Source organism: Manis javanica, chromosome 10 (genome assembly GCF_040802235.1).
Source record: "Manis javanica isolate MJ-LG chromosome 10, MJ_LKY, whole genome shotgun sequence".
NCBI lineage: Eukaryota > Metazoa > Chordata > Mammalia > Pholidota > Manidae > Manis > Manis javanica.
In genome coordinates this window covers 109,675,607-109,702,614 of record NC_133165.1, presented here as the reverse complement: position 1 = coordinate 109,702,614, position 27,008 = coordinate 109,675,607, and the positions used below count along the sequence as shown (strand labels likewise).

The window sequence follows — 27,008 nt, the reverse complement described above, 5'->3', positions numbered from 1 at the left end:
CTTTTATTCCTCACAATTCTATAAGCTAGGGACTATCAAATTATCCCCATTTACTGATGAGGAGAAGGCTCTGAGAGGCTGAAGCCTGCTTGAAGCCACACTACCTAAGCTCTTTCTGACTTGACAAAAAAACTTTCATCACAAGATGTGTCTCTGTGGGCTGAGGCAGGCATTGTGTTCAGTTCACCATTGCAGACCTAGTTGTCACTATAAATTCACTCATTGTCATGTATCTGTGCGCTTGGAGAGCAAGAGCCCTCCCACGACCCCCAGCTCCACAGCCTCTGGAGGCCCTGCCCATAATGCCTTCACAGGGGGCCCCCCCGAGGCCCCTAGCCTTGCCCTTCCTGTAACTTCCCATCTTATTTCCCACCATAATAAACATGATTGGTACTGGGATTCTTCCAGCAGGCTGGCAGGGTTCAGTCTGGGTGCTGATTAAGCATTCAAGGCCCGAACAGTCAGGCTCCTGCTGCTCTTTAGGAGGGGTTCAGGGGCAGAAATTGGACCAGAAGCAGCAGAAGACTAGAGGGCCTGACTTAAGGGTTGGGTCTGCAGAGTCAGACCCCGTTTATGCTCTGATCTTTAGGGGTGACTGGGGGTTACGGTGAAGAGCATGGGGCTTGAGCCCTCCCAACTGCCCCTCAGTATCACCCTGGCCAGCTCGGTAAGTCAAAAGCAGGCAGAGTAGACAAGGTTTCTGAGCCTTCCTGACAGGAAGGTCATCTTTCCTCTGAGGACAGAGTGACAAGGAAGGGCTGTCGGACACTAGAAAAGGACCATTTGTCTCCCACTCACGTATCTACAAGGATCTGCAAGGCAGCTCTTCCTGTCTGAAACAGAAAGCGAGACCATCCTGTTAAAGCTCTCAGTGAGTTGTGCTTCCTCCTCTAAACAGAACAGAGGTCACAGCGGGCACACCTCATCTCCAGGTGACAACACAACTGGGACGGATGTGAGTACGCACGCCTTGTGTCATACCCTACGGCTTTATATGCTGAGACTTAGGTGGCCCTGGGAGGCACAGGCTCAGAGAAGTTAGGCAAAGGGGCTGAAGTCTCTGCTAAGGGCACAGCATCAGGACTTGAAGCTAGGCTCCCTGCCACTTCCCAACTGTGACCAGAGTGTGGAGCCCACCCTCCCATGTCCACCAGCCTCAGGAAATGATATGGGAGTGGGTGGGGAGGTACCTTGATTCTTGATCAAGTGACTGGCAAGGGACAGGTGGGGCCAGAAATAAGGAAAAACTGGATTTTCAGCTGCAGGAATGACAGGAATGTGGAGCCACGGGATTCAGGATGATTTGCTGTTTCCCATAGCCCACTCCGGAAAACATCAGGAAATTGCTGGCCAGGCTTTGGACTTTCAAATTGGCCGACCCCTGCCGCCTCCTCAGCCTCTTCCTGATCCCCTCCCCCCACACGGGAGGGCCAGCTTCTGACCCCAAGCAACCGCACACTCCAGCCCACCTCCAGCCACCTCCGGTCTGCAGGGAAGGTTGGGGGTGAGGATGAGGCCACTGTAGGAAGAGCCAGTGCAGGCCCGGCCACTGTTTCCCTTTGCTGAAGACTGTGCTGGATACTGCATGCATTCATCATCTGCTCATCCTATGCCCTACATTCTGGAAAGGATTTAAGGCACACTTCACCACTTACTCATACACTTAAACGTTTTGGTCAGTCCTCATCCACTCACTTCCTCATGCATTCATCATTCCTTCATTTAACTGTTTCTCTTTACTGCGAAGTCCCCTGCTCCCATGCTGCCTCTCTGCTCAGGTGTTCACGGGGCTCCTGGCCCAGTCAGGTCCTACGCTGTTACTCAGAATTCTACAAGTGCAAGGCTGCAGCCCTCGGACAACAGCTGGTCCCACTGCATTTCGCAGATGAGGAGATGGTCAGCAGCCACCCAAGGCCAAGGCCATACTAGGAAGAGAAGCCCCACTTGGGCTCACAGTACAGTGTGTAAGGAAGCCAGAGAGACACTATGGATAGGAAGCCAAGGCCACCAGAGGCTGGTCTATTTGGTGAGGAAGCAGCTCTAGCCTAGGGGTCTGAAGATCTGGATTCCAGCCCCAGCTGTTCACTGTCTCTGCCCAAATTCTTACACCCTGGGTATCTCCACCTGATGTCCGACAGGCTCAACTCCTGTCCAAACCCAGGTTTCTACTCACCTGGTACATGTCTCCTGTTCCAAAACTACTCCACCCTAGCTCAGAGTGGTTTCACTACATCCCCAGCTGTAAAAACCAGAGGAAAAATTCCCTTCCCTTCCACTCCCTGCCCCACACAGTCAACTGCCAAAGCCTATCTTCTGTAACCTCCCAAATCACCCTTGAATTCTCCCACTCCCCCCATGCCTGTTGCTGCCTTGAAGCTGTGGCTGAGCTGCTCTAGACAAGGGCCTAAACCTTTGTGAAACAGCCTCTCCACCGTCTCCAGACAGGCCCGCATTTGGTGCACAGAGGAACAGGCATTGGAGAAAGCCTCTGCGGGTCTGGAGGCTGCAAGTCCCAGTTCCATCACAAAGTAGTCATGGTGATCCATGTGACCTTTCTGCATCCATAATCTATGACACGATTTCCAAGGCCATGGCCAGCTAGTATCAGCCTTCATTCCTGATCACACACTATGGCCAGGCACCACACTATTCCACGTAATTTAATCAATAGACTAATCCTGAGGTAGGTACTATCCCCATTTTAAAGAGGAAAGTGAGGCATTGAGAACTAAGTAGCTTGGCCCATCATTACACAGCCAGTATATGGAGAGGCAGGATTCAAAACTGGGTCTGGCCAAGCCCAAGACCACACACTTTGCTGCGCTGCCTTCTCTTGCTGGTGCAGGAGTTTTGGTCACTGGCACCACCTAGAGCTCTCGATTCCCTGATGACAAAACCCTCACTCCTTTTATGGGTGAGACAATGAACCTGCTGCTTCCACTCTGGGCAAGCTGAAGTAAAATGCCTGAGCTGGCTGCAGCTGCCAAGTGCCCTGCATTCCTCCAATGGTACCAGGCAGAGTTCAGCTGCGCCTGCCCCCTCACAAGGGCTGCCGGATGCCCAGCACTGCTGCTGGACCTGGACCAAGCCAATGGGAAGTGGCCTCAAGCCAGGCACTCCACACACTGGGTCTGTGTGACCTTGAACTCCTGAAATGGCCTGACTCCCAGCAGGTAAGGAGCATGTAAAGACCTTATCAGATACAACATACCCTCACTTGGCATAATTTTAATGATGTAAAACAGGGACTCTGACATGAACTATGAGACTCTGGCATTGAATTGGAAAATTAATTCTGGGGCTGCTCAGGTGGGTCTGAATTCCTATGAGCCACCACTGCCTAATGTCAGGGCTGGTGGTGGGCACAGCAGAAGAGACGCTGCTGGAGAGGCCCTTCTTTAGGCCAGGGAACCAAGGAGTACACGGGTACTGGCAGGTGGGAGGGACTGGCTGGCACTGGCCTGGCAAGATCCCGACTCTGCCACCTGTTTGGATCCAGCAAGGTTAACCGAGGAAAAAGTGTTTGGAAAGCTACCGAGAGCTGTGTTCGGACTTACTACATATTAACAGAAATGCTGCTTTTAATTCCTTTAAGGAGGCGGGGCTGAGTTGTAGCACGGTGCCCACAGACAGCACAGGCTCCTTAGAATTAGGCTGACCTGCATTCAATTCTGGCTCCACTCTGCAGTTCTGGGAATCTGGGCAGGTTCTGCAACTCCCTGGTGGAGTGGCCTCCCACCTGTCACAGTCCTTACGTGAGTCTAAGGCCCTCCGTGTGACCAGGAGCTTCGCCCCTCTCTGGCTCACTCTGTTCCAACTAGATTTTTCAGCTACATTCTCTCCACACACAAAATGTGCTCCGGGCGCAAGCTCTTTACACGTGGTGTCTTCCTCCTGGAGCAGTCTTCTCCCAGGTACCTGCAGCACTTGCCCCCTTGCCCCCTTCAGGTCTCTGCCCAAATGACATGGTCAGTGCGATCTTTTCCATCCTATTCAAAATGGTAACTTCTACGCTTTTTCACCATCCAACATCCTAAATACGGTTTATCACCTGTCTCCACGCATAGAACTTAAGCCCCACAAAGACAGGGAATTTTTCCTTATCCGGTGTCTAGCAGTGCCTTCATAGGCTCATTTGCAGGAAAAGGACCCACCTGGACATAAAATCCAATGTGCCTGATACACAATAGGTACTGTATTAGATTCCTAGGGCTTTGCTATAACAATTAACATAAACTTGGTGGCTTAAAACAGAAACTTATTCTTTCACAGACCAAGTCCAAAATCAAGGTGTCAGCCCGAGACCTTCCTTGCCTCTTCCAGCTTCTAGTGGTTCCAGGCATTCCTTAGCTTGTGGCAGCCCAACTCAAGCCCAATTCCTGACTGGCTTCCTGCGGCTGCCACCTCCTTGTGTCTCTCATAAGGACAAGTGCCACTGGACTTAGGACCCACCTGGATGGCCCAGTGCAATCTTGAGATCCCTAATTTACAATCTGTAAAGACCTTTTTCGAAATGTCACTGATACCTCAAGTATACAGCACTCAAGAGCAAGTAACTAATCAAAGCAATGGGGAAAAAAAGAGGATACAGAAAAACAGATGAACCTGAAGTGTTGGGGGGTCCAGGAACCATACTGGACACTTGAACAGCACCTCATTTATTCCTCATAACTGCCCAGGACAGGTTCTTCTATTCTCACTTTATAAGTGAGGAATGGGGCTCAGAGAAAAAGCAACTCTCAAGCAGAGGTTTCCACCCCAAGAGCCACACTGGCAGCCACCTCAGGGTGAGAGAGCCCTCACGCCTGCAGTAAGGACGTCATTTAGTCAGCTCCAGCCACTGGCTACCGTGGCTGCCCCATGACCAGCACCTGTAGCAGGCCCAGCTCTGCCTGGCAGCAGGTGCTAAGACCCTCAGGAGTACTGCAACTGGTGGGCAACCTGGGGAGACTAGCTTCAGTTCCAGCAATGGCTAGTAGGCCAGAAAGGTCATACAGCAAATTAGTGACTCGATTCAGACTTGATCCAGGTGCTATCCCTTCAAGTCAGTGGCTCTTTCCATGTTCTGAAGTTCACTCATAATCAGAAAACGCAAAAGGAATCAATCACACACCAGGTGAGCACAAAACCTAGTTCCAGAATTCACAGCAACCCCGCCATCAGGAGGCAAGGAGCAGCTTCACTAGCTCTGTCTTTCCAAGTTCCAGGAAATACACTTCACTTTAGGGTTAATATATTGGGACACAGATTTTTATGGAGTACCTATTGCAGTTTCAGCTCTTGATGCCAGTCATAGGCTAGGACTTTCTAAAATAAAAACAAGTTTGGGAGTTACAGAACCTGTAACCTTTCTAAACTAAAAACACAAGCCTTCACTACCTAATCCCTTGACCTTGGACAAGTTATTTACTCTAAGCCTTGATTCTCTCATCAATAAAATGAGGATACCAAATCCACCTATCTCCAGAGTAAGTGAGATAATGTATAAATTGTGTGCAGACCTCTCTGAGGACTTTCCCCTGAACACAAGGTTCCCACAGCACTAACAGCATTTGATCTGATGGGTGGATTAGGTGAGCTACTGGAGACAACCAGCTTCAGTGAGGTTTTCATTTGCCATAGAGTCATATTATCTGTGCTTTGTGAGAAACTATTTGAAACACTCTGGGCTGCTAGGTCTTGAAGTGCAGAAGATGCCATCTCAGAGAAGTCACCAAGGTGGCAGATCCCATATGGTGTTTAAGGGAGGGATGACAGAGTGCAAAAAACAGACACAACTCAGTTGTAACTGGATGTTAAGGTGCTGGCAGACAAGCAGCATATCACACTAGCTGAGGGAGGGAGAGGCTGCACAGAACATAAATCAAGGTGTGCAGTGTGAGGAACTGCAAGACCTAGGCAGCAGAAGACAGCTGAAAAAAATCTGGAGCCAAAACATTTTGTATAACTATGTGACCTTGATCAAGTCACTTAATTCCCTGAGTTCATTTCCTCATCAACGATGGGATACTACTGCTAAATCTGGGCTGTAAGGTTTACATAATGTACATGGATTTCTCTTAGCATAGTTCATGGCAGGAAGTGTTCAACTGCTGTCTTCCCAAGAGCCAGCTCTTCCACTAACATGCATGCAAATTATGGCAGGCCATTTAATGCCAACAGAGTTCCTGTGAGGTCCAAGTAAAATACTGAATGTGAAAATGTCCTGTAACTGTACAGTGCTTTATGAATACAGGGACTAAATGATTAAATTCAAACACAAGTAACTGTTGTATCAAGAGAAAATATCATGACACAGGAAAATTACATATTGTTGCCCTCATCCACAGATTCCCCCCAAAAATGATTAGCTGACAATCTGGCTCCAAAGAAAACCTTTTACTGAGACCTACTTAAAACATTTCAGCCCTTAATTCAAATAAGCTTCAACTCAGTTGACTGGCTGACGGGCAATCTAGGTAAAGGCTTCATGGTGGCAAAAATACACCCCCACCTACAATGACATCAAAATAGGTTCCTAACTAATACGTGTGAATGTCCTCAGGGTCTCTGTCCCATCTTCTTCAGGGTTCGATTGAGCTAGAAGAAAACAAAAAGCAAAGTCATATATGTGATTTTCACCAAACCTTTCCCTAAGGTGTGCATGATCACTCGGTCAAAGATTCCTGGCTGCCCCTCTGAAGTCAGGGAGGGGAACCTCTGATGTGGGCATGGGTGTCTGACATGTGTGTACAAAACCCATTAGGCCCTCCACCCATGACATTCATGTGGCCCTGCATAATTCATGCAGATTCTTCTATCTGCCCCTCACACTTAACTAGAACACACCCTATACCACTCTGCCCATTTTACAGAATGGAAAGGGAATCAGACTAGCTAGACTTGCTAGGGCTGTATTATCTGGCGGGAGGGGCCTGGTGCATGGAGCACAGCACAGCAGTGACCTCTGCCGGAGGACTCAAAGCGCCAGGACACAGTAGCTACAGCTACAGCCGTAAGAGATTCATATCCTCACATTGTGTTTGGCCTGACCCACAAGACCTCTTCTAGGGCAAGACTGGAATGCACCAGGTCTGTCAAAACAGAGCTTCCTGTCCTCCACTTGCAGGAACTGGCCAGACCTGTCTAAGTTGGAGAATAACTGCCAAATGCGGAGGAATGCGTAAGAGTAGGCAGCGAATCCGCCTATATTAGGAAATACTAGGGAGGGAAAGGAGAGCTGGCCACCCGCGGAGGGAGCTTTTGGAAAGAGATGCTCCAGAGAAGGCTGACACAGCAACTCCTACAGGCTCAACCCCACCCCACAAACCCCAAGCAGCCAGTCTGTCTGGCTCGGAAACCTGAAAGGCCAATTGCAGGCTTTCTTGAACATAGAAATGAGAAATAAAATATTTAAAAACTCCCACCTAGTTCCTAACCCCTCTCTCCAGCTCACCACTTCTCAGACCTCTCACCTCCTCAAATTTGTGAATCTGCCTGATGAAGAAATCCCCATAGCGCCTAGCAACCTTGGTGTCTGCGATGTGGATCATGTCCTGTGGGAAAAGCAGAGCCAGAGAAGAGCAGTGAGGGAGAGCCACGTATGGACTTGCACCTAACCATGACGCTAAGTGCCAGACCCACCCTGACAGCGCTTTTAAAAGCAAAGGGGGAAACCCTCTGGCAGACCATTATCAGTTAATAGCAGCTCTTTCTAGATTGATTTTTGTTGTTAAACCCATTTATTTTTAGTTTCTAGTCTTTTTTTTTAAAAACATGAGTCGGCAATAAAAACTTCTAAAACAGCATTCTGTTCTCATACACTGTTCTCTTAAGTAAATGATTGCAAACTTGTCCAGATTTTAAGTTTTGTTTTTTAGCTCAAAACCGTTGAACACCATTTTAACTGTAAATTCCTACATAATCTAGGTTAAGACCCAAGAACTTTCTGAATCTCTTTGGTATGATCTTTTCAAATAAAGGATGAAACGAGAAAAACCAGAAACAGAAAGCAACATTTTCCCAAAGATGAACCTGAACCAGCCAAAGAAACAATAATAAAACAAAAACATGCAATTAAAAACTTTTCACATGGGGACTTTCAATTATATTATTAATTTAACCTGAATATAACCTCATGGCATAATTTTATTTGTAATAACCAGTAAACACTTTGGACAAGTGTTTTGTTAGAGACCACTCTGACAGCTGGGAACAGTTCAGCTGGGTCACTGAGAGACGACAGAGATGGAACGGGTTACTGATACTGCCAAAGAATGCATGTGTGTCAGGCACTGGGAATAAATTCAAAAAGGTTTTTAGGGAGGTGATATGATACTGCAGGATAGATGGTTTTGATTTTTGAAAGCATGATTTAAAACAACATTGAAAAACTTTCACTACTAACATGTTTCTACTTTCAGATAGTCTGACAGCCAAGTTCTGCCAAACACCACATCTTCCAAAGCTATAAACTTTAAATGAGAGGATTTGGTTAGCAAGATGAGTTTTCAATAACTACCCAAACTGACCCAGCAATTCCACAACTAGGATATACCAAGAAAATATGTTCATACAAAAACTTGTACGTAAAAATCCACAGCAGTATTATCCATAATAGCCAAAAAGTCAAAACAATTCAATTATCCATCAATTAATGAAGGGATAAACAAAGTGTATTGCATCCAAACCAGGGAATATTATTCAGCCATAAAAAGGAATGAAGTACTGATACATGCTATAACCTGGATGAAACTTGAAAACATGTTCAAAGAAAGAAGTCAAACACAGAAGGCCACATATTTTAGGATTTCATTTACAGGAAGTATCAAAAATAGACAAATCCACAGAGACAGAAAGCAGACTACCGGTTTGCCAAAGACTGGGGACAAAGGGAATTGGGACTGACTACTAATGGTAGGTATTTTCTTTTGGGGATGATAGAAATGGGGTGGAATCAGATAGTGGAAATGGTTGCACAATATCTCATATATACTAATAATCATAGAATTGTACCCCATAAAATGGTAAAGTTTGTTATGCAAATTATGTCCTAAAAAACTTTTTAAAAGTATGTTTAGACAACACACTTCCTGAAAATAACTAAAAATGCAGAATAAGTTGTTTTTAAAAATCTCCTCATAGAATCCAAGAGCTGAAAAGAGAATAAGGAGCTACTTAAGTCAAAAACAGAAACCATTCTAATAAGCAAAGCACAAAAGTCCCCTCTGAGCTGAGGGCATTTGCTAATTCTAGAAAACCTGCACCCTAGCGGGGAACAAACCGAGGCCATGGCCAGTCTAACTAAAGATCCTCCTTATTGTGCTAATATCCTAAAGGGCTACATCCTCAAGCTAAATGTGAACCAGTAATGAACTGTGACCCGCATCCAGACATCGAGCAAGGCTTGCCATCTTGGGGGAAGAACATAAAAGAGAGACCCATCTCTGAGATGTTATAAACACAAGGTGATTCTTCTGACAGTCTGCAGCCTGGGCTTGTTGCCTGGCTGGTCCAGCAGACTTCAGGCTATGAGTTTGGTCAATAGTGGTCCCAGACCACCATGTCCAACTTGAACCTAAAATCCAACAGTGAAAACTAACACTGCTCCTCAACCCACCGCTCCTCCTGAGAGGAAACCACTATGCTGTTGTGCATCCTTCCAGAAATAAGTCTCTGCATACACAAGCATATACAAATGTATCATTAAAAATTTAAAAAAAAAAGTAAATGGACCATTAACAGCCACTCTAGAAACCGTATGTGTACTTTTTGAAATGGCCAAAAGCCACCACTCACATTGTCCACAGGTGGGAGGATGGAAAAACCACAATCAACAATCGCTGTGGATGTTGGACTATCACAGAACAATAAGCATGAATGAATTACTGCTACACAAGATAATACCGGATGGCAATTCTCTCAAATATGATGTTGAGCAAATGAAGCCAAATGCAAAGAGCACACACTGTGTAATTCCATTGCAGGAAGTTCAAAACTGAGTAGCACTAACCTAGGGCAGTACAAAGCAGGGGCTTCCCACTCACTCAAGTACTTCGAACAGGCTACAGAGCACCCTCTCCTTTTTACCTCCAACCTCATCTCCCACCACAGCCTCCTCTCCGGCCACTGCAGCTACACTGCAGCTGTCCCTCAAACACTGTGTTTGCTCCTGCCCCAGGGCCTTTGCTCTAACTGCTCCTTCTGCCTGGAATGCTCTTCCTCCAGGTATTTGCTTGGTTAATTTTCTCTAAAGTCTTAGATTGAATTTCACCTTCTCAACACAGCCTATCCACTCACCTTATCTGACACTGCGACCAGTGCCCTATACCAGCACCACCCTTACTCCATAGCATTTGGCAACTTGAACCTACTGCACGGTTTGCTTAATCATAATGCTGTTATTTTTTTTACACTAGACACAGGGCAGAAATCTCTGTTGGTTCTGTTCACTGATATATCCCAAATGCCCAGAACAATGGGCGCTTGTTATTTATTGCTGAAGAGTGCCCACAGAACCTAGCCCAGGGCAGCCATACCTTATCAATGTAGAAGTCAACCTCAGAGGCTGACTGAAATTCACCGTCTAGGGCTGAGATGCCACTGGTCCACACCAAGTTCTTCATTTTGTGTTTGAAGACAAGCAGCTGGATACGGAACTCCTGCTCTGTGAGGTCCAGGAAGCCAGCGAGCTTGGCCACAGGCATGGTGGTGTAGAGCTTGAGGAAGCTGCGGATAGTGGAGAGCTGGGCCTGCTGCTGCACCTCGTCAGAAAATACCTTCAGCTGCTGCAAGAAGGGCTCCTTATGGTAGTTGGGGTGCACGTTGTCATAGTTGGGCACTACAGGCGACAGGAATTTGGGACAGGAGTAGCTGAAAAGTTCCTCATACACCTGTGGGTCACCTTTCTGCATGCGCAGCATCTTGTCCCCATATTTCTCCCGCAGCTGGAGGTGAATGCTCTCATCAATACGCATGGGGTACATGGTGAGGGCAATGGCCAGAAGGGCGTGCATCTGCTCGTTCTGCTTGTTAATCTGGGGGTGAGGGCAGAGATGAGTGCAGAGTCTAATGAAATGGACTTTGAGTCCCCACTGCCAACTTAGCCCCTCCATCCTCCCAAGCACACTGCACAGACCTCTGATTTCTCCCTTCATCACACACCAGTCGGTTAACTTTCCTAATCCTTTCTCTAGCTCCACTGAACTTCCAGCCTGATGTCAGGTCCTCCTTGGTTGTCCCCTGGATTCTCTACTGGTACCTCTGACTCAAGACTCTCCAGCCCACCCCTCCCATCACTGGCAGGTCAATCCTCCCACACCAGTTAAGATCGAGTCACCACAGAAACCTTGATGGCACCTTAATGCCCACAGAATAAAAATTAGATACTCTAGCTGGGCGATGAAGGTTACCTCAGAATCTAACACCCCAATTTGACTACTCTCCTGCCCTCTAGCCAGAATGGCTTCTTATGCTGCTTCATCACTATATTTCCAAAGTCTCAACACCCTTGCTCTGTTTAGAAACCATGTATCAATTCTATGCATGTCCTGGACCCATCCTCCTACACAGCAAACTGCTTAAGGGAAGCATCCATATCTAACTCATTTTTAAACACCCACAGGCCAGTGAACACTCAGCAAATTGCAAATTATTGCTGAATATATAAATATTAGCACTTCTGGAGGATAAAAGTGAAACAAAAGATACTGTCTTTATCATTAAGGTGTTAATGATTTGAAATAAAAGGCATAAGGAAAGAAACTCTTAGAGTAGGCCAGCCATTAAGAAACCATCCTATTGAAAAAGTATACAAAATAGCAAAATTCTGGATGGTGTTACCAAATACTGTTGGCATTGGCATCAAGAGGTCAAGCCGGCCAGAGGCTTCCTTACCATCTCATATTTGTATGTGGTCCTCTGGAACATGCTCTTGGTCCTCTGGATATAGAGAAGGATGTTGGCAAAGACCCGGATGGCATCCTGGTAGCGACGCATCATCAAATAAGCAAAACCAACGTAATAGTATGTGGTGACTTGGCACTCAGGCACACGAGAATACATGCTCTGTGGGAGGGGGTGGAAACATCAGCCGTGAGTCCCAAGGCCAACTTATCCCAGATAGGATCCCAAAGTCAGCGGGGCCTTGTGTCAGCTGAGGGCTTCCCTGCACAGGCCCTGAACTACCAAGAGGATGCCCACATTCTGGAGCCAGAGGCTCTGAGTGCAGATTGTACCATTTATTGCTGATTAAGTTATGTAGTCTGAGGACTCCATTTTCTTAGCAATAACTGGAAGGGATTGATCAGGTGATCCTAAAATTTCTTTCAGCTCTTAAAACCCTCTCCACCTTGCATTCTACTCCTTGCTTTTTCAAATAAGCTCTATAAAAGAACAAACTGGTAAGACAGAAAGACTGAAAGACACATACAATCAAACAAAAAGGTACCTATTTGCCTGTGGCTAAGAAAAACCACCACAGTTAATCGTTATCAACACCATCTTAGAACTAAGTCTTTTGTTAATTAAGATTAGTGAAACTTGAATGTAAAAATCTGCCATTATCATTGTTCTGAAAATAGATCAAAAGCCTGCTGAAAATTTTAAGTGTTACTTAAGCACTGCAGAGAATCCACCTTGTCAGGTTCACAGTTTCACTGCAATAATTTCCCTAGTTCTCTTCTCAATTTTCAAGTGCCCTGAGGAAGAGTCATTTTTCTCCCTGAAATTTGTCCTAATAGATCAGAGTTTCTCTTAAGGCAGACTTTCTGGCTCTGGGAAGGTGGGCAGAGGAAACAGATCATTACCTTCTTATTCAGCTCAATATTCTCCAGAACCTTAATGGCTTGGTAGTAATCCCCCAACAGGGAGTGCAGACGCAGCAGCCCCACCAGGCTGAAGTAGCCAAGCATTTTGTAAAGGGAATGCCGTCCATACTCCCCGGCCACACTCTCAGGGTCCCCTGAGAAAGACAGACAGACACTGTGAACACTTCAGCAGGGGCGGGAGGCAAGCCTGACCCTTGAATGTCACTCGGTGAACTCTTTATCTACGACGAGACCCTTAAGGCTTCCTGCAAAATGAGTAACTGCCTTCAAAGCAGCAACAAGAAATGGCATGCCTGGCTCTGTGCCGAACTTAAATTTACCAAGTTACACAAGAGTGGTAACAGTTCTTTTTTTTTTTGGCCCCAACACACCTGAGGATATGAGGGCCCCTCCTATCCTCCGTTAACAGTTACTTACCGAGCCCCCTCCTTTCAGAAGTCCATGAGGACAAAGCTATCTTTCTAATAACACTAAGATGCTATTTGCCTTTCTCACTGAGCAGACATTTGCACTGGTGGTGCAAAAACAATGCTGGGGGGAACTACTGGCAACTTAGCAGTAATCATGTAGTGGCACAGAACCAGACTAGCAGCCACTGTATTCTTTACCACCATATGCTTACACTCAAAGCACCAGGTATTTTCTTCCCCCACAAAACACCATTTTTACTTGGAAGAATGACTGACATACACACTATGCTGAAATAGGTTTGGGTATTTGGCAGACATTTTCTCAAAAGTGAATGAAGTGTGCCTGTTACACTTCAATGAAAACAACCGACAAAGTCTGCTGCCAATGAAGATTCGAGCTTTTAGGCAAAAATCACAATTGTAAAAACCTGTTATGTGCCCCTATGAGTTCAACAGTTTCCAAATCAAGATTTATCTGATGAGGTTGATGGCAAAAGTAATGGATGTGGTTAAAAAAATTATATAATGTGCCAACATTTAGAAAATCTTTATAACCCAGCCAATATTTTATGAAATCATGCAAGGATAAAAGATCCATTTCAGCTGCTGGACTCACCAATAAACTTTAATATCACAAGTAAAAGTTTATTGATAAGGTTTCAGATTCCTCACTGTAACCTGTATGCAGCTACCACTTGTCAAGTTTGATGTAGTATCAAGGGAAAAAGAATATTCTACTACCTAAAAAGGCTGTTAAGATGCTCCTCTCTTTCCCAAGTAAATATCTGTGTGAGGCCAGAGTTCCCTCACATCCTTCAACCAAGAGAGCATATTGCAGACTGAGTGCAGAGGCTGAGTGAGAATCCAGCTCCTTTATGAAGCCAGACACTGAAGAGATTTGCAAAAATGCCACTCATCCCTGAAAAAAAATTATGTCATTTTTATGATTTTTCAATCTTTAAAGGTGTAAAGTGGTTCACACCAGAAAATTTGAGCACTACTTATATAACCAAGGGCCCTGGAGACACACTGGAAGTATTTACAATTGCAGACCTTGGGAAGTACTGCTTCAGTCTGTCGGCCAACAGACTGCCAAGCTCAGTATCGCCACCATCAGCACTCGGAGCCTGTTCACCCCCAAACACCACAGAGGAAGAGCCGGGTACCAGAGATGGTGACTCCTCCACGCTACCTGCAGTCTCTGTTCCCCCGGAACAGAAGGCAAGCAACACTCACCTCCACTTGTGTACACTTCCAACTGCCGGTTGATGTTGGACTTGTCTACCAGGGAGTGAAGGACGTTGAGGACGCTGTGAACATTCCAGATTTTGGGATTGGAACGAAGGAAGTCAATCTCCTCCTCTGACTTCTTGGCAGTCTTACAGCGGTACTGACTAAAGGACTGAAACTTTGAGGAACAAGGGAAAGACACAGCAGTGTAAGACCTCAAGCGACAGTCCAAGCACACGCTGCAGAAGACAAGGTGATGCCCAGGGCGCCAGGCGGGGACAGGTGAGGCAGAGACCGTTCCTCTCATGCTAAACCGCTCTGTACATTATTTGTTTTTTCAAAGCCATCTTTGATTAAGCTGTGAATTTTGTTCATTAATGGATGTTACTTATTCCAAAACTAAGTAAAAACTTCTAAATGAGAGGTAATTTGTGGGGAAAAGATTCAATTTGGAGTAAAAAACAGCCTGAAGTTGCCACTTAATGCCTCTGGGCTTCACAATGCAGTCAGCCTGGCCACCACCATCAGGTGGCTTCTAAACAACCTATTCATACGTGGCTTTGCCATGCCAGGGTCAGGATCATGGATGATCACATAGCAGAAATGGGGTAGGTATCTGTATGTGTGTCTTCCCTACCAGAGTTGACTGTTAGTTCACCTGGGACAGGATTCCAGTCTTGAGTCACCTGTGTACCAACCACAGAGTGTTGTACAATCACCTATGTCCTGAGGCACAACAGGGGACATACCACAAGTACTAGTTTGGGGCCAGCACTGGGATGGCTCCGTCAGTCACCCAGAGAACAGCATAAGAGACCTAGCTACTCAACCATAAATTTTAAAAGCTCCCTGGTTGATTCTGGTGCACATGGAGGTTTGGAAACTAGTGACCCAGAGTCTAGATCCTAGGTGACTGAGGATTGCTCTTCAACTCTAAAACATCATCTTCCTTAAGAGTACAGGAAAAAAAGCTTCCAAATTTACAATCAACAAAAAAGAGTATCCAGAATATATAAGGAATTCTCTTATGTCAGTAAGAACAAAATAATCCAATATAAGAATGGGCAGAGAACACTAATGATTACTTCAAAGAAAAACAGGATTGATGAATTAATGAGGAAAATGCTGAATTTCTTTAGTTACCAGAGAAATTTAAGTTAAGACTACCATTTCTTTCCCATCAACTGACAAACAGACAACCTCAAGTAAACCTGCTCTCAATGCTGCTGGTAGAATATAAAGTTTAATTTAACAGCCTCTTAGAAAGGAAATATATTACTGATTTTTTTTACATTCAATGACTGAAATGTTCTGTACCTTGTTTATATTGGTGTATAAACTTGTCAAATCTCATCAACCATACACTTAAAATCAGTATGTTTTATTGTATGCAAATTATGGTTATATAAAGCTGATTTTTACAAATTTAAAAAGCAAATATCCTTCTACCTCTGCAAAGGCAAGGCAAGAAGACATTTTCACTTTATCTGGAGTTTGAAAAAGAAAAAAATTTTGAACAGTAATAACACATTCCTATATTGCCTGTATTAATAAATAGAAGAAAATGGCAGGGAGGAGGGACTCACCCCATGTGGCATCTACCTGACAGAGGAATCACACCTGGCCAGTCTGTTAGAAGCGAGAGCCACCCTGAGCCTCTTAAGAGAGCAGCTAAACCCAGGGAATTATGATTATCTTAAAAGAGATGAAGAAGCTCAGCACAGGTGATCCTCTGCAACTTGCTATGTGTCAACAGGACAGCCCACCTTCTGAAATCATGCCAAGTAAGAAGCAGACCCAAGCCAAAGAGACAGCCAAGGAGGGCAGACAAAGCCAGTGTGGTCTGTAGTCTTCGCTGCCCAAAGGCACTGAGGCCTCATCTTGAGCAGGAAGCCTCTTTCTGAAAGAACCTTAGGAAGGTTTCCTCAGCTCCCCAATCACAGCTTATCAGCACTGTGGGTTCAGAAAGTCTCTTTGGCCCATGGAGCTCAAATGACAGCTTTATTAAGAAACTGGTTTCTCCTGAAATATCCAGCGAGAGTTACACCATCCCCATATAACATATGGAAAACAGGTATTTTTCCAAATTCAATTGTTTTTTAATCTGTATTATTTCTAAATAATGCACCTGGGCTAAAAGAAGGTAAGATGAGTAACAATGATAATGACCAGGCAACATCTACTGTGCCAGGCACTGTACTACCCACTCTGCATGTAGTATCCTGTCATCTTCCCAATAATCCCTATTTTAAAGAAAACAAGGCACAGTGTGGTTACGGAATTTACCAAGGTCCAGAACCAGAGAACAGCAAGACTTGAACCTTTAGCCTCAGGCTTCAGAGTCGCTGTACTTCACATCTGGTATGGCTCTTAGCAGAACCTCAACAGCAGCACCCTGACATGGGGAGTATTTCTGTTTAGATGATAATGTTCTATTTTATTCTGATGTAGCATATAGTCAGGGAACCACTACCACAACCAGAATACAGAACACTTCCGGTGTGTAGGTGAGGCAAGTGAGACTCAGAGAGCTAATTAACATGTCACTATTACACAGCCCCCAGACTAGCACCCACCTCTACCTGACTCCAAAGCCCGTAGCGCCTGCGTTCCTTCTGCCAGACCACCTCTCAAGGTCAGGTGAAAATTTGGTCAAACTCAGGAGCTCAACTTTCCTGACTTCCAAGTTCCTATCTGGAGCTCGCAGGCCTCACTGACTCTCCAAAAAACCATGACATGGGAGTCTACCACTAAGGGATGTTTCACACTACAATGGGGACATTTTAATACCATGCATCTTTTAACTACACAGGCGACGGTAACAGCTGCTCCTTGTTTGGACCAGTTAATCCAAATTAGATTATTTGGATTATAGATAATACCTGATAGATGAACTCATCAATGATATCCCAGAGCCACTGGTTGGGTAGTTCAAGGGGAGCAGGACCATCAGCATCTGTGCAGGAGACCAAAGAAAAATCCAACTCAGAGTAATCACTATGCCCATTCAGTAAGGGCTATGAATCGCAAGATTTCCCTCCTTCCCACCTGTACACTAAACTCTTGCTAAAAAGACAGGGAGGCCAATATGAGGCCTCATTATGACTTTATCCTCTTGGGCAAACCTCAGACTCACTAAGAATGTAGTTGAAGAGATTGCAGTAGTTGTAATAGGATTCAAACCTCTGCTCCAAGGAGGGCCCTCCCTGTAAAGAGAGCAGAAACATCAGGACGCACATTTAATTTAGACATGTTAATTAAGGCCTACCATAAGAGCTGAAAATGACATGAAAACTGATGTCTGCTCCCTCTTTCTCCACACGCAAAGAGCACTCAAGTGAGAAGGAGGATGGTGAGCACCACAGCAGTTCACGGGGCACCGCACAACGGGCAGCTTTTACGGCAACAACCTTTCAGTTTGCCGTGACTCGTGGCCCTTTGCACAGAAGGCTGCTGAACCTCCATCTCGACTTTATGCTGCTGGGAGCTGAGAACTTCTGCGGGTTTCTGAGTTGGGGAACAATATGATGAATGACATACTTGTGAAGGAATAGAAAGAACACTGCCTTGGAGTTTTAGCCCCACCACGGGGTTCTGACAAGGTATTTAATCTCTATAAAAGGAGACTAGGTGGATTAAGTGCCTAATACAGTAAATGCTCCTTGAAGGAGAAGGCTTCCCCTGGGGTTTAAACTAGTCATGTACACAAAAGTCCCCCCCCTAGCAAAGAGGTTATGGGGTCAATAAATTGCTCAATCTTCATCTACAGACCAAAGGGAAAATTAGAGGTGGTAAACCAGCTAAACTATGGGTTCTGATGCTATGGTCTTCCCAAAGAAGCCATGTTATACAGTCTGGCTAGATTCTCAGCCTAGCCCATAAACCCTGGAGCGACAGCTTCAATGGTAGGAGAGAATCTTTACTTTCTGTCGGGTAAGGTAGTCAGAGATCTCACTGAGATACCAGAAAAACACACCCCCCCTGCATTATTTTGGCAACTAGAACTCCAGCTACCACCACCAATGGTGGCTGCTGTGCCATGGCAGGAGCTCTAGGAAGGTCACGTGGTCCTCACTGGGCTGAGAGGTAACTGTGAGAAGCTGAGACCTTCTTAGGTGGAAATACTCTAAGGAGAGATCGTGCTGCCCAATTCCTTCACTTAGATGTGCACACACGTTCCACACACATATCACCATCAAGGATCAAGCACCAGAGGAGAGCAGTGGAAAAGATAAAAGTACATGCTCCGGCAGAGTGTACCCTCTAATGGGGCAAGTCAAAACCAAGTAAGGAAATAATACGTCAGCTAGTGTTTCGAGCTCTGAAGTGCCACAGGGTATGGCTAGGAGCCCTGGGGAGGGAAAGTTGTAGGAAATGAGATTGGCCAGGGAGTCAGGGGCCAGATGGAGGAGGACAAGGGTTAATACAGGATTTTAAAGTATGAGAAGTCACAGGAGGGTTGTGAGGAAGGGACCGACTTGATGAGACTGTTTCAAAAGGACCGTGCTTTACTAGATTGAGGATAAACTTAAGTGGACAAGAGTGAAAACTGATACGAGGTGAGTGGCTACGCAGTAGTTCAGACAAGATAACATGCTGAACTGGGGTCGTTGCAACAGTAGCGGTGAGAAGTGGCTGCTTTCCAGAAGTATGCTAAAGATAGAGCCGAACCAGATTTGCTGCAAGGCTGGAGGCCAAGTGAAAGGAAAGTCAAGAAAGATGCCAAGGTTTTCAATGTAAGTAACTAGGTAAACACTGGTATTCACTGAGATGATGACCATGGGTAGAACAAGTTTAGAGGGAAAGTAAGAGTCCAGTTTTGGGCATGTTAAACTTGAGATGACTACGAGACAGGCAAGCAGAAATGCTGAGCAGGTAGCTGGATATCCACGTCTGGATTTGGAGAGACTGGGGCTAAAGATACAGATTTTTAAGCCACTGGTGTATACAAGTAGTAAAGGTGGTATTTTAAGAGACTTAGGGTACTCTAAAATTTAGAAATCAGGAAGGTAAGAATTGAGCCAAGTGCCCAAGGTTGGGAGAGAGTGGCAGAAAGGACACTGGTGTCACAGTAAAACAGACCCAGTTTCAAGGAGTTTGCCACTTACTAGTTGCATGAATTTGAGAAAAATCAACCTCTTTGCACCTTGTTTTCCTCCTTTGCAGGATCATTACAAAGATTAGAGACATGCAGATCAGATGTGTACCAAGTGCCCAGCATTGTGCTTGGCACACAGTGAGTCTTATGGACATTTCAGAGAGCAAGAGGCTCAGTGGCCATACACTCAAGGCATCCCAAGCAGAGGCAGACGGTGACTGGGGACACGCTGAGGATGCAGCCTGTGACCCAGCACTTATGACGAGTGCCCAGGCAAGGAGAAATTAAAAAGGATGCACAAGCTATGCAGTGCTAGTTTTTCTAGAACATTCACTCAACTTTCTGGGTTCAATCATTCCCTCTGTAATTTCCTAAAACAATGTTCAGAAAACATGACACCCATTCTTGGATACTGGACCATTATAAACTAGTGGTTGTGTTCCAGGGATAAAAACAGCATGGAGTTTAAAAAACTGCCAGCAACATTTAGATACTCACACTGACTTTGGCATATATGTGCCTGTAGTATAATTCTTTGTACAAAATCAGGAAGACAGCATCTGAAAGAAACAGCAGAGTGGGCAGAGTGATGCTTCAGTATTCAGAAAACCGCCAGGATCTTCTGGAAGTTTTGGTCCTCTGGGGGAAGTAAAGGCTAATCATGATTTCAAAGACCGAGCAACACCTGAACTCTAACACTTACACACCAAGAATACATGCGGCAAGAAAATTCATCTCTCATTTTACTCTTTTAACTTTATCTTAATCTCATTCAGACCTATTTCCTTTCACCAATTAGAGGCTATTGCCACTTGGTTGCTTAAATAAATCAGCACATGAATAGTAATAGCTCCACAGAAGGCAGTAATGGCATATCTATAAAAATTGCAAATGCATGGTTATCTCTGACATAGCAATCCTCTTTCAGGGAATTTATCCTATTGATATGATACAACCACTGAAACAAATGAAGGGGGAAAAGCAGCTCTTTGGGCATTAATGCTGTGCAGAAAAGGGTTAACAAAGCAGGTCCCAAACTGCTACCCTCAGGAAGTCTTGCTCTTGAAGCTGGTCCTCTGCTTGGCACCTGGGAACCTAGATTTCAGGAGCATTCCCACCACCCTGATAAGAGAGATCTGCTGTGCCTGAACTACGCAAACTATATGGTTTATGCAAAACACCTGCTTGCCTTCTGGGCGCCTAGAATTTTGGTATGTTACAAAGGATGTGCCTACATAACCAGCTCCAGTAAAAATCCCTGGACACTGAGTAGACAATAAGCTTCTCTGGTAGGCAGCTTTTCACACACACACAGTTCCCTGCTCAAGGAATTAAGCACATTCCCTGTGACTCCGTAAGAGAGGACTGTTGGGAACTTGCACCTGGTGTCCTCTGAACTTCACTGCATGTGCTTTTCCCCTTTGCTGATTTGGCTCTGTATCCTTTGGCTGTAAATCCTCACAGCTGTGGGCACAACTATGCGAGTCCTCCTAGCAAACCATCAAACCTGGGGGGTGGTCCTGGGAATCCTGGAGATGCAGAATACTCTTCAAAAATCTAATAAATTTTAAAAAGGGAAAGGGGCATTCAGTCTATGTAAAAAGGTAACAGAATAGTTATTCCTTGGTAAGCACCTACTAAAGGACAGTCATCGAGTCACTATGCTGTATATCTGAAACCAATATATTGTATTATCAACTTTATTCCAATAAAAAAAAGTTATTCCTATCTGCTTATATATGCACAAAGTATCATGGAAAGGATAAACAAGAATACAGTAACAGTGGGTGGCTCCAGAGTGAGTAGCTGAAGACTTGGGAAGGAAATGGGAGGGGAATTTTTATACCAAATCTTCTTTTATACTATGAGTCCTGTGAATCTTTGTTTAAAAAATATATATTATAGAACTCCTGCTGTCCTTAAGATATACAGTATTACACTTTTTACAGGTAAAATATTAAACAGCATAAAATCTGAACATACAAAACTGCATTTTTCAGTGCATAATAATTGTTGATACTAATATCAACTGTTCAAACTCCAAGCTGGTTTCACTGCAGAAACTGACAAGCTGATCCTAAAATTCATATGGAAATCCAAGGGACTCAGAAAAACCAAAACAATCTTTAAAAAGAACAAAGTTGGAGGCCTTATAATTCACAATTTCAAAACTTACTACAAAGCTACAATAATCAAGATAGTGTGGTACAAAGCATAAGGATAAACATTTAAATCAATGGAGTCAAACTGAGAGTCTAGAAACAAACCTTTACATTTACATGATAACCAATTTCCACAAGGGTGCCAAGACAATTCAATGGAAAAAGCATGGTCTCTAAAATACTGATACTTGGACAGCCGGATACCCACATGCAAAAGAATGAAGCTGGATCTTCGTACTTCATACCATCCATAAAAGACACCACCAGAAAGTGAAAGCCCAATCCAGAGCGACTCTGATGACCCCAAATAGTATACACAGGGAAACGGAATCAAGTCAGGACAAAGATCTCAATTTCAGCTTTTGCTACACGTGAGAGAGCTCTACACCCTCTTCATTTTTTCAGCCTTCATTCAACACATTATTGACTAAGGGTCCACTATATACTAAGCCCTAAGGAAATAAAATGGTGACCAAAACAGACACAAACCATCCTGAGCTTTCTAATGACACTCAGTCATACGGTCCCATCCAGCACACAGGACAGAGGCAGCTCACACCTACCGTTGCCAACCTGTGGAGCAATGGCTTCAGCCTCAGGCCAAGGTGTATTCTTGAAGAATCTTTCAGTCAACTTTGTCCAGCTGGAAACCAAACAAAAAAATCCTAGAACTCTTAAACACGGAGGACCTGACAAGAGGCAACCCTTATATTTCACAGGTAAGACAGAACCCAGGCTCAGAAAGGGTACGATGTCACAGAAACAGACCCAAGGCCAGGGCCAGGGCCCTCTGAGTCTACAATATTCCTAGACCGTGCATCTCAGACAACCTGTCTTGACATCGTAAACACTCCATTTATATCAATTAGGGGCCACTGCCTGCTATTCCCTGAGAGGAGGGCTACTCTTGAGGCACTCCCTCCCCCTCCCCTAGCAATTCTGTTTCCACTTCCTGGCGCACTTGTGTCTCCCTCCCTCTCCAAATATGGAAGCAAATCAGTCTATTTGTTGCAGTTTGATGCCACAACAGACCCAGAGCATCCAGCGCAAACACTGCTGCCCAAGATGCTTCACAGCCCTTCAGGAGGTTTCTATGTCCCTTGCCTGATCCTCTTAGTAACTACTTCAAGTTTCCTGCACTTTACTCAAGCCCCACCTCTCCCTCTTTCCTGGCTCTTTCGCATCAGCATAGAAACATGCTCAAGTCCTCTTTCAAAACAAAACAGAAAATATCTCAATGCCCCATCTGTCCTTTCCACTTGCTAATTCCCCTTTCTTCACCATTCCTTACCTCTGCCATCTAGCTTCTGCCTCCATCACTCCGCTGAACTGACCTTGCTCAGGTTACCAGGCCTTCCTAAGTTGCCAAATTCAAAAGGGCAACTTTCTCATCTCCACCTCACTGGAGCACTAGCATTTGCTGACCATCCTCTTCTTCAAAGTCTCTTCTCTCTTTGGTTCCTGTGATTTATCTCTCTGCCGATTTACCACCTACTTTTTGGGTACTTCTCTCTACTCACTAGGGTTTTCTTACTGCTCTGTCTCCTTTACTGTTTCCTCTTTCTTTGCCCACTCATCCACAAAGGAACATATTTCGCAAAGCACCAGCCATTTTCATTACACATTCTCCTAAGGAAAACTCTACCACATGTTTGGCTTCAACTATGGTCTGTCTCTGGCCCACACTGTCCAATACAGTAACTGCCAGCCACATGTGATTCCTGTGACTGAGGAACTGAATTTAAAATTTTAGTTTTAATTAATTTAAATTTAAAAAACATCACTTAACTTAGTTACTGGAAAACTTACAAGTATATCTGTAATGACTTGGATACGTGAATACACTTTTTCAATTGTGAATGTTATGAAATCTAAATAGAAGTATTTCCAATGCACATGAATTGAGGTATACTATAAATAAAACACAGGGTTTAAAAAAGCACAAAGAGAAAAGGAAAATATCTCATTAACAGCTTAATAATGATTATATGTGCAAATATTATAGCTATGTTGGATCCAAAAACTGAAATTAATCTCATCTGTTTCTTTCTTTTTTAAATGTAGCTAATGAAATGAGGCCAGCTTTTTATTTCTATTGGACAGTGCTGGTCTATACACTTTCAACAAGAAAGCCTTGAAATATTAAGGCAACACAGATCAGGGATTAACCCCTATTCACTGATCCAATAAGCCTCCGGCTATTTGCTTTGTACACCCATCCTTCCAGGAATTACTGAAATTCTATTTCCTTGGTGAAGTCTCTCCAGACTATCCCAACCCTGACTGACCTTGTCTCATCTCTAATGCCCATTAGACAAGGGCAGTCTCGTCAAAACAAGAAGCAACCAAAGCTTCACTCACCCTATTATGCAATGAGAAGTTAAACAGCAGTTTAGAACTTAGGCTCTGGTGTCAGACTGTGCTGGTTCAAAACTCGGCACATCCACTTAACAGGCTGTGTGAGTTAACATTCCTGTGTTTTGTTTCCTCATCTGTAAAATGAGGAAGGCAACAGTACCTACTTCATGGAGTCACTGAAAGAGTAAATGAATACCAAAGTTCTTTGAACACTGCCTGATCTATACTAATCATATATACTAATTGCTCATATAATTGATAGTGATGTTATTTTGAGCCTTGAACAAGTTCTAGGAATACAGAGTCCAACAACATAATATCCTTGGACCCAAAAAATCACAGAAACTCCTTGGGCACTCAGCAGAAAAATGATCAAATATCACTCCCTTTTATGGGTTTTACCACTCAGCCAGTCCCATCCAGAAAGAAGTCACTTCAGCCAGTAGCCTGTACCTGTTCTCATAGATGTCTTGGATCTCATACACCTTCTGGTCGATGACATCGCTGGAGACACGACTGGCCTGTAGCTCATACACCTTCTGGTCAATCAAATCCGAGACCGTTTTGTGGAAATATTGGATGAAGTTTTTGATCACTTCAGGGATCACCTGATAGGTCTGCTGTTCATACTGACGTTCATAAGCCAGATCCTGCTTTGGATCTCCTGGAGGTTGGATGTAATAAACACTCTGCAAAGTGCTTTCAAACCTACATATATGATACACTGAAAGAGCAAGACCAACCCTCCAAACTCAATCTATAAAATCAGGTACAATTCTCTGTTAAACACTCATAAAATCAGACGGAACTCCTTTTTAAATACTCAGATGTAAATCACTCCCAATCCCACTGCCCTGCTTCTTCAGAACATTTGTCACTACTTAAAACCTTGTTTATCTTGTACCCAACTGAGGTATACCCTCGGCACCCAGAACAGTTACACGTGTGTCAGAGGAGGGGAGAAGACTGTGGGAAGGGAGAGCTAAGCGGTAGGCGCTTAATATTTTCTGAATGAATTAATAACATTTCCTATCTACATGACTTGCTCAGTTACTAAACTTCTCTGTCCTCGGTCTTTTCATCTGTAAAATGAAGACAACATTTATGTATTTTACATTAACTGTTGTAAGGACTAAATGAACTACTTACACAAAGTACCCAGAACAATGCATAGCACTTACTAAGTGCAAACTCAAACCAAGTAACTAAACATTTCAGGAAACCTCAAAAACCTTCCAAATAAGATTTCATTTCAGCTTGGTTTGAATCACTTTAATTTTTTCACAAGATTTTCTTCTTTAGCTAATAGTTTAAACAAGGAACACAGCCAGAACAGTAATCCTTCCCTTCTGAGACTTTGTGGCCCAAGAAAAAGGCCTGGTTTATTAGGCTCTATACCACCCTCCCCATGAGAGCTAATAACTAACTCTAAACCTGGACCACACAGAAGCAGTTTTTAATTGCCCATCAGAGCTGTTCTGTGACATTCAAAAGGGTGCCAATCCCTAGAAGTACTCAGCTAGCCAGACAAACCCATAGTCTCACCTGTGTGCATATCATAGTCGCCCGGGTAAGCATAAGGATCATAAGCAGCCTATTAAACAAAAGGACAGAGAAAGGAACAGTCACCAATTCGTGAATCCAAAATGCTCATTCTGGGGCCTATGAGTAAAGCACGGTACTACGGACACAAAGATGGATAAAACAGAGTCTCTCTCACGCTTGTGAGAAAAGGGGAATAGACAATGACAGAGCAACGTTACATGTGCAGTAAGGTAGAGGCTTTGGGAATCAAAGGGCTTTGACAAGACTGCGCCCAGACCATCAGAAATTCTCAGTTACAGAAAAACAGAACCGCCTAACCAGTCACCGTCTCCGGTCTTGAAAAAAGGAGGACAGGGAGACCGGACACGTTAAGTGGACGGGCAGAAGGGGAGCCGGGAGCTATGGAAGCAAGAAGGCCGCGAAGGCAGAGGCAGGCCGAAGCTGGTCGCGGCCCGCGAGGGCTCCGAGAGAGACCCGGACACCGTCTCACCCCGGGGTCCAGCATCCGGAGAGCCCTGTCCCCGTCGCTGGGCCCGGCACATGTTTAGGGCCAAGTTACCTCTGACTCGTAATCATCTGAGGGATAAGACATGATTGCGGTGCTCGCGTCCACAGCCGGAAAGAGCGAAACAAGCTGCGCGCGCCTGCGTCACGAGGCCGGAAGTTCAGCCCCTGTGAGCCCACCCGGATACCGGAAGTTGTGATAGGAAGGGGAGGGGGGGAACGAACACCTGAATTTTCTCTTCCTTATTCAAATAGGGTCTTTACAAGGGAGGTGAGGCTATAGTACTTGCTTAAATCAGAACAAGGACATGAACTAGTTGGGGCATGTTAAAGGATGAGCAAAGGAAGAGATACTCAAGTAAAGCCACACAAAAGATGGCTCACAGCCACTTCCTGCCGACTTACCCCGTGAAAGGAAATTCGGATTTGGGGGCCTAATGCTGGATTTAGGTGTAAAAGGCTTGCCTGCGGCGAAAAATGTCTTCAAACCCTTCAACTTCAAAGACTAAAATTACTGGGTGTAAAGGTTGACACTTGGTCCCATGAAATGAAAGGGCATTGAGAAAAGGAGCCACCCGACTTGGGACATGGAGGTTAGAGCAGGCCAAATGAGGCCAGCTGTGGTGTGAGGCTCTGGCAGGAGTTCTGGGGCCACCCCTGCAGCGTTAAGCACTCAGGCTGTACATGTTCCGAATTGGGGGTAGGCTGGGTTCCTCAGCTGTGGAAGCCCTTGTGTTAGGGACGAGATTTTAAAACAAACCAATAGGATTTGTCGTGTTACCAGAGGCATGTCTCACTTTGAAGGCCTCAGCCTCTGCAAGTATTGTCACACTGAGGAAGAGCAGAAACATGGGATAAGCATCATGATTAACTTTTCCTGCCTCTGATGAAAAAT

At 44.8% G+C, this 27,008-nt stretch overlaps 1 protein-coding gene and 1 long non-coding RNA gene across 2 annotated transcripts; one reads left to right on the top strand and one right to left on the bottom strand.

Annotated features, from left to right (window-relative positions):
- Positions 1 to 3,071: 3,071 nt before the first annotated feature.
- Positions 3,072 to 9,594, top strand: LOC140843641 (uncharacterized). Its single transcript, XR_012121601.1, has 2 exons — positions 3,072 to 3,173; positions 9,318 to 9,594. It is a non-coding gene; the product is annotated as an uncharacterized lncRNA (long non-coding RNA).
- EIF3L (eukaryotic translation initiation factor 3 subunit L) lies at positions 6,364 to 26,279 on the bottom strand. The gene is made up of 13 exons (XM_017653075.3): positions 26,169 to 26,279; positions 25,610 to 25,658; positions 24,518 to 24,728; positions 22,270 to 22,349; positions 20,043 to 20,104; positions 17,583 to 17,652; positions 17,329 to 17,402; positions 14,453 to 14,624; positions 12,786 to 12,940; positions 11,875 to 12,045; positions 10,518 to 11,015; positions 7,455 to 7,535; positions 6,364 to 6,579 (listed from the first exon to the last, which is right to left on the bottom strand). Exons 1-13 carry the CDS (start codon positions 26,199 to 26,201, stop codon positions 6,541 to 6,543), a joined length of 1,695 nt encoding a protein of 564 aa, XP_017508564.2. The 5' UTR covers positions 26,202 to 26,279; the 3' UTR covers positions 6,364 to 6,540.
- Positions 26,280 to 27,008: the final 729 nt, after the last annotated feature.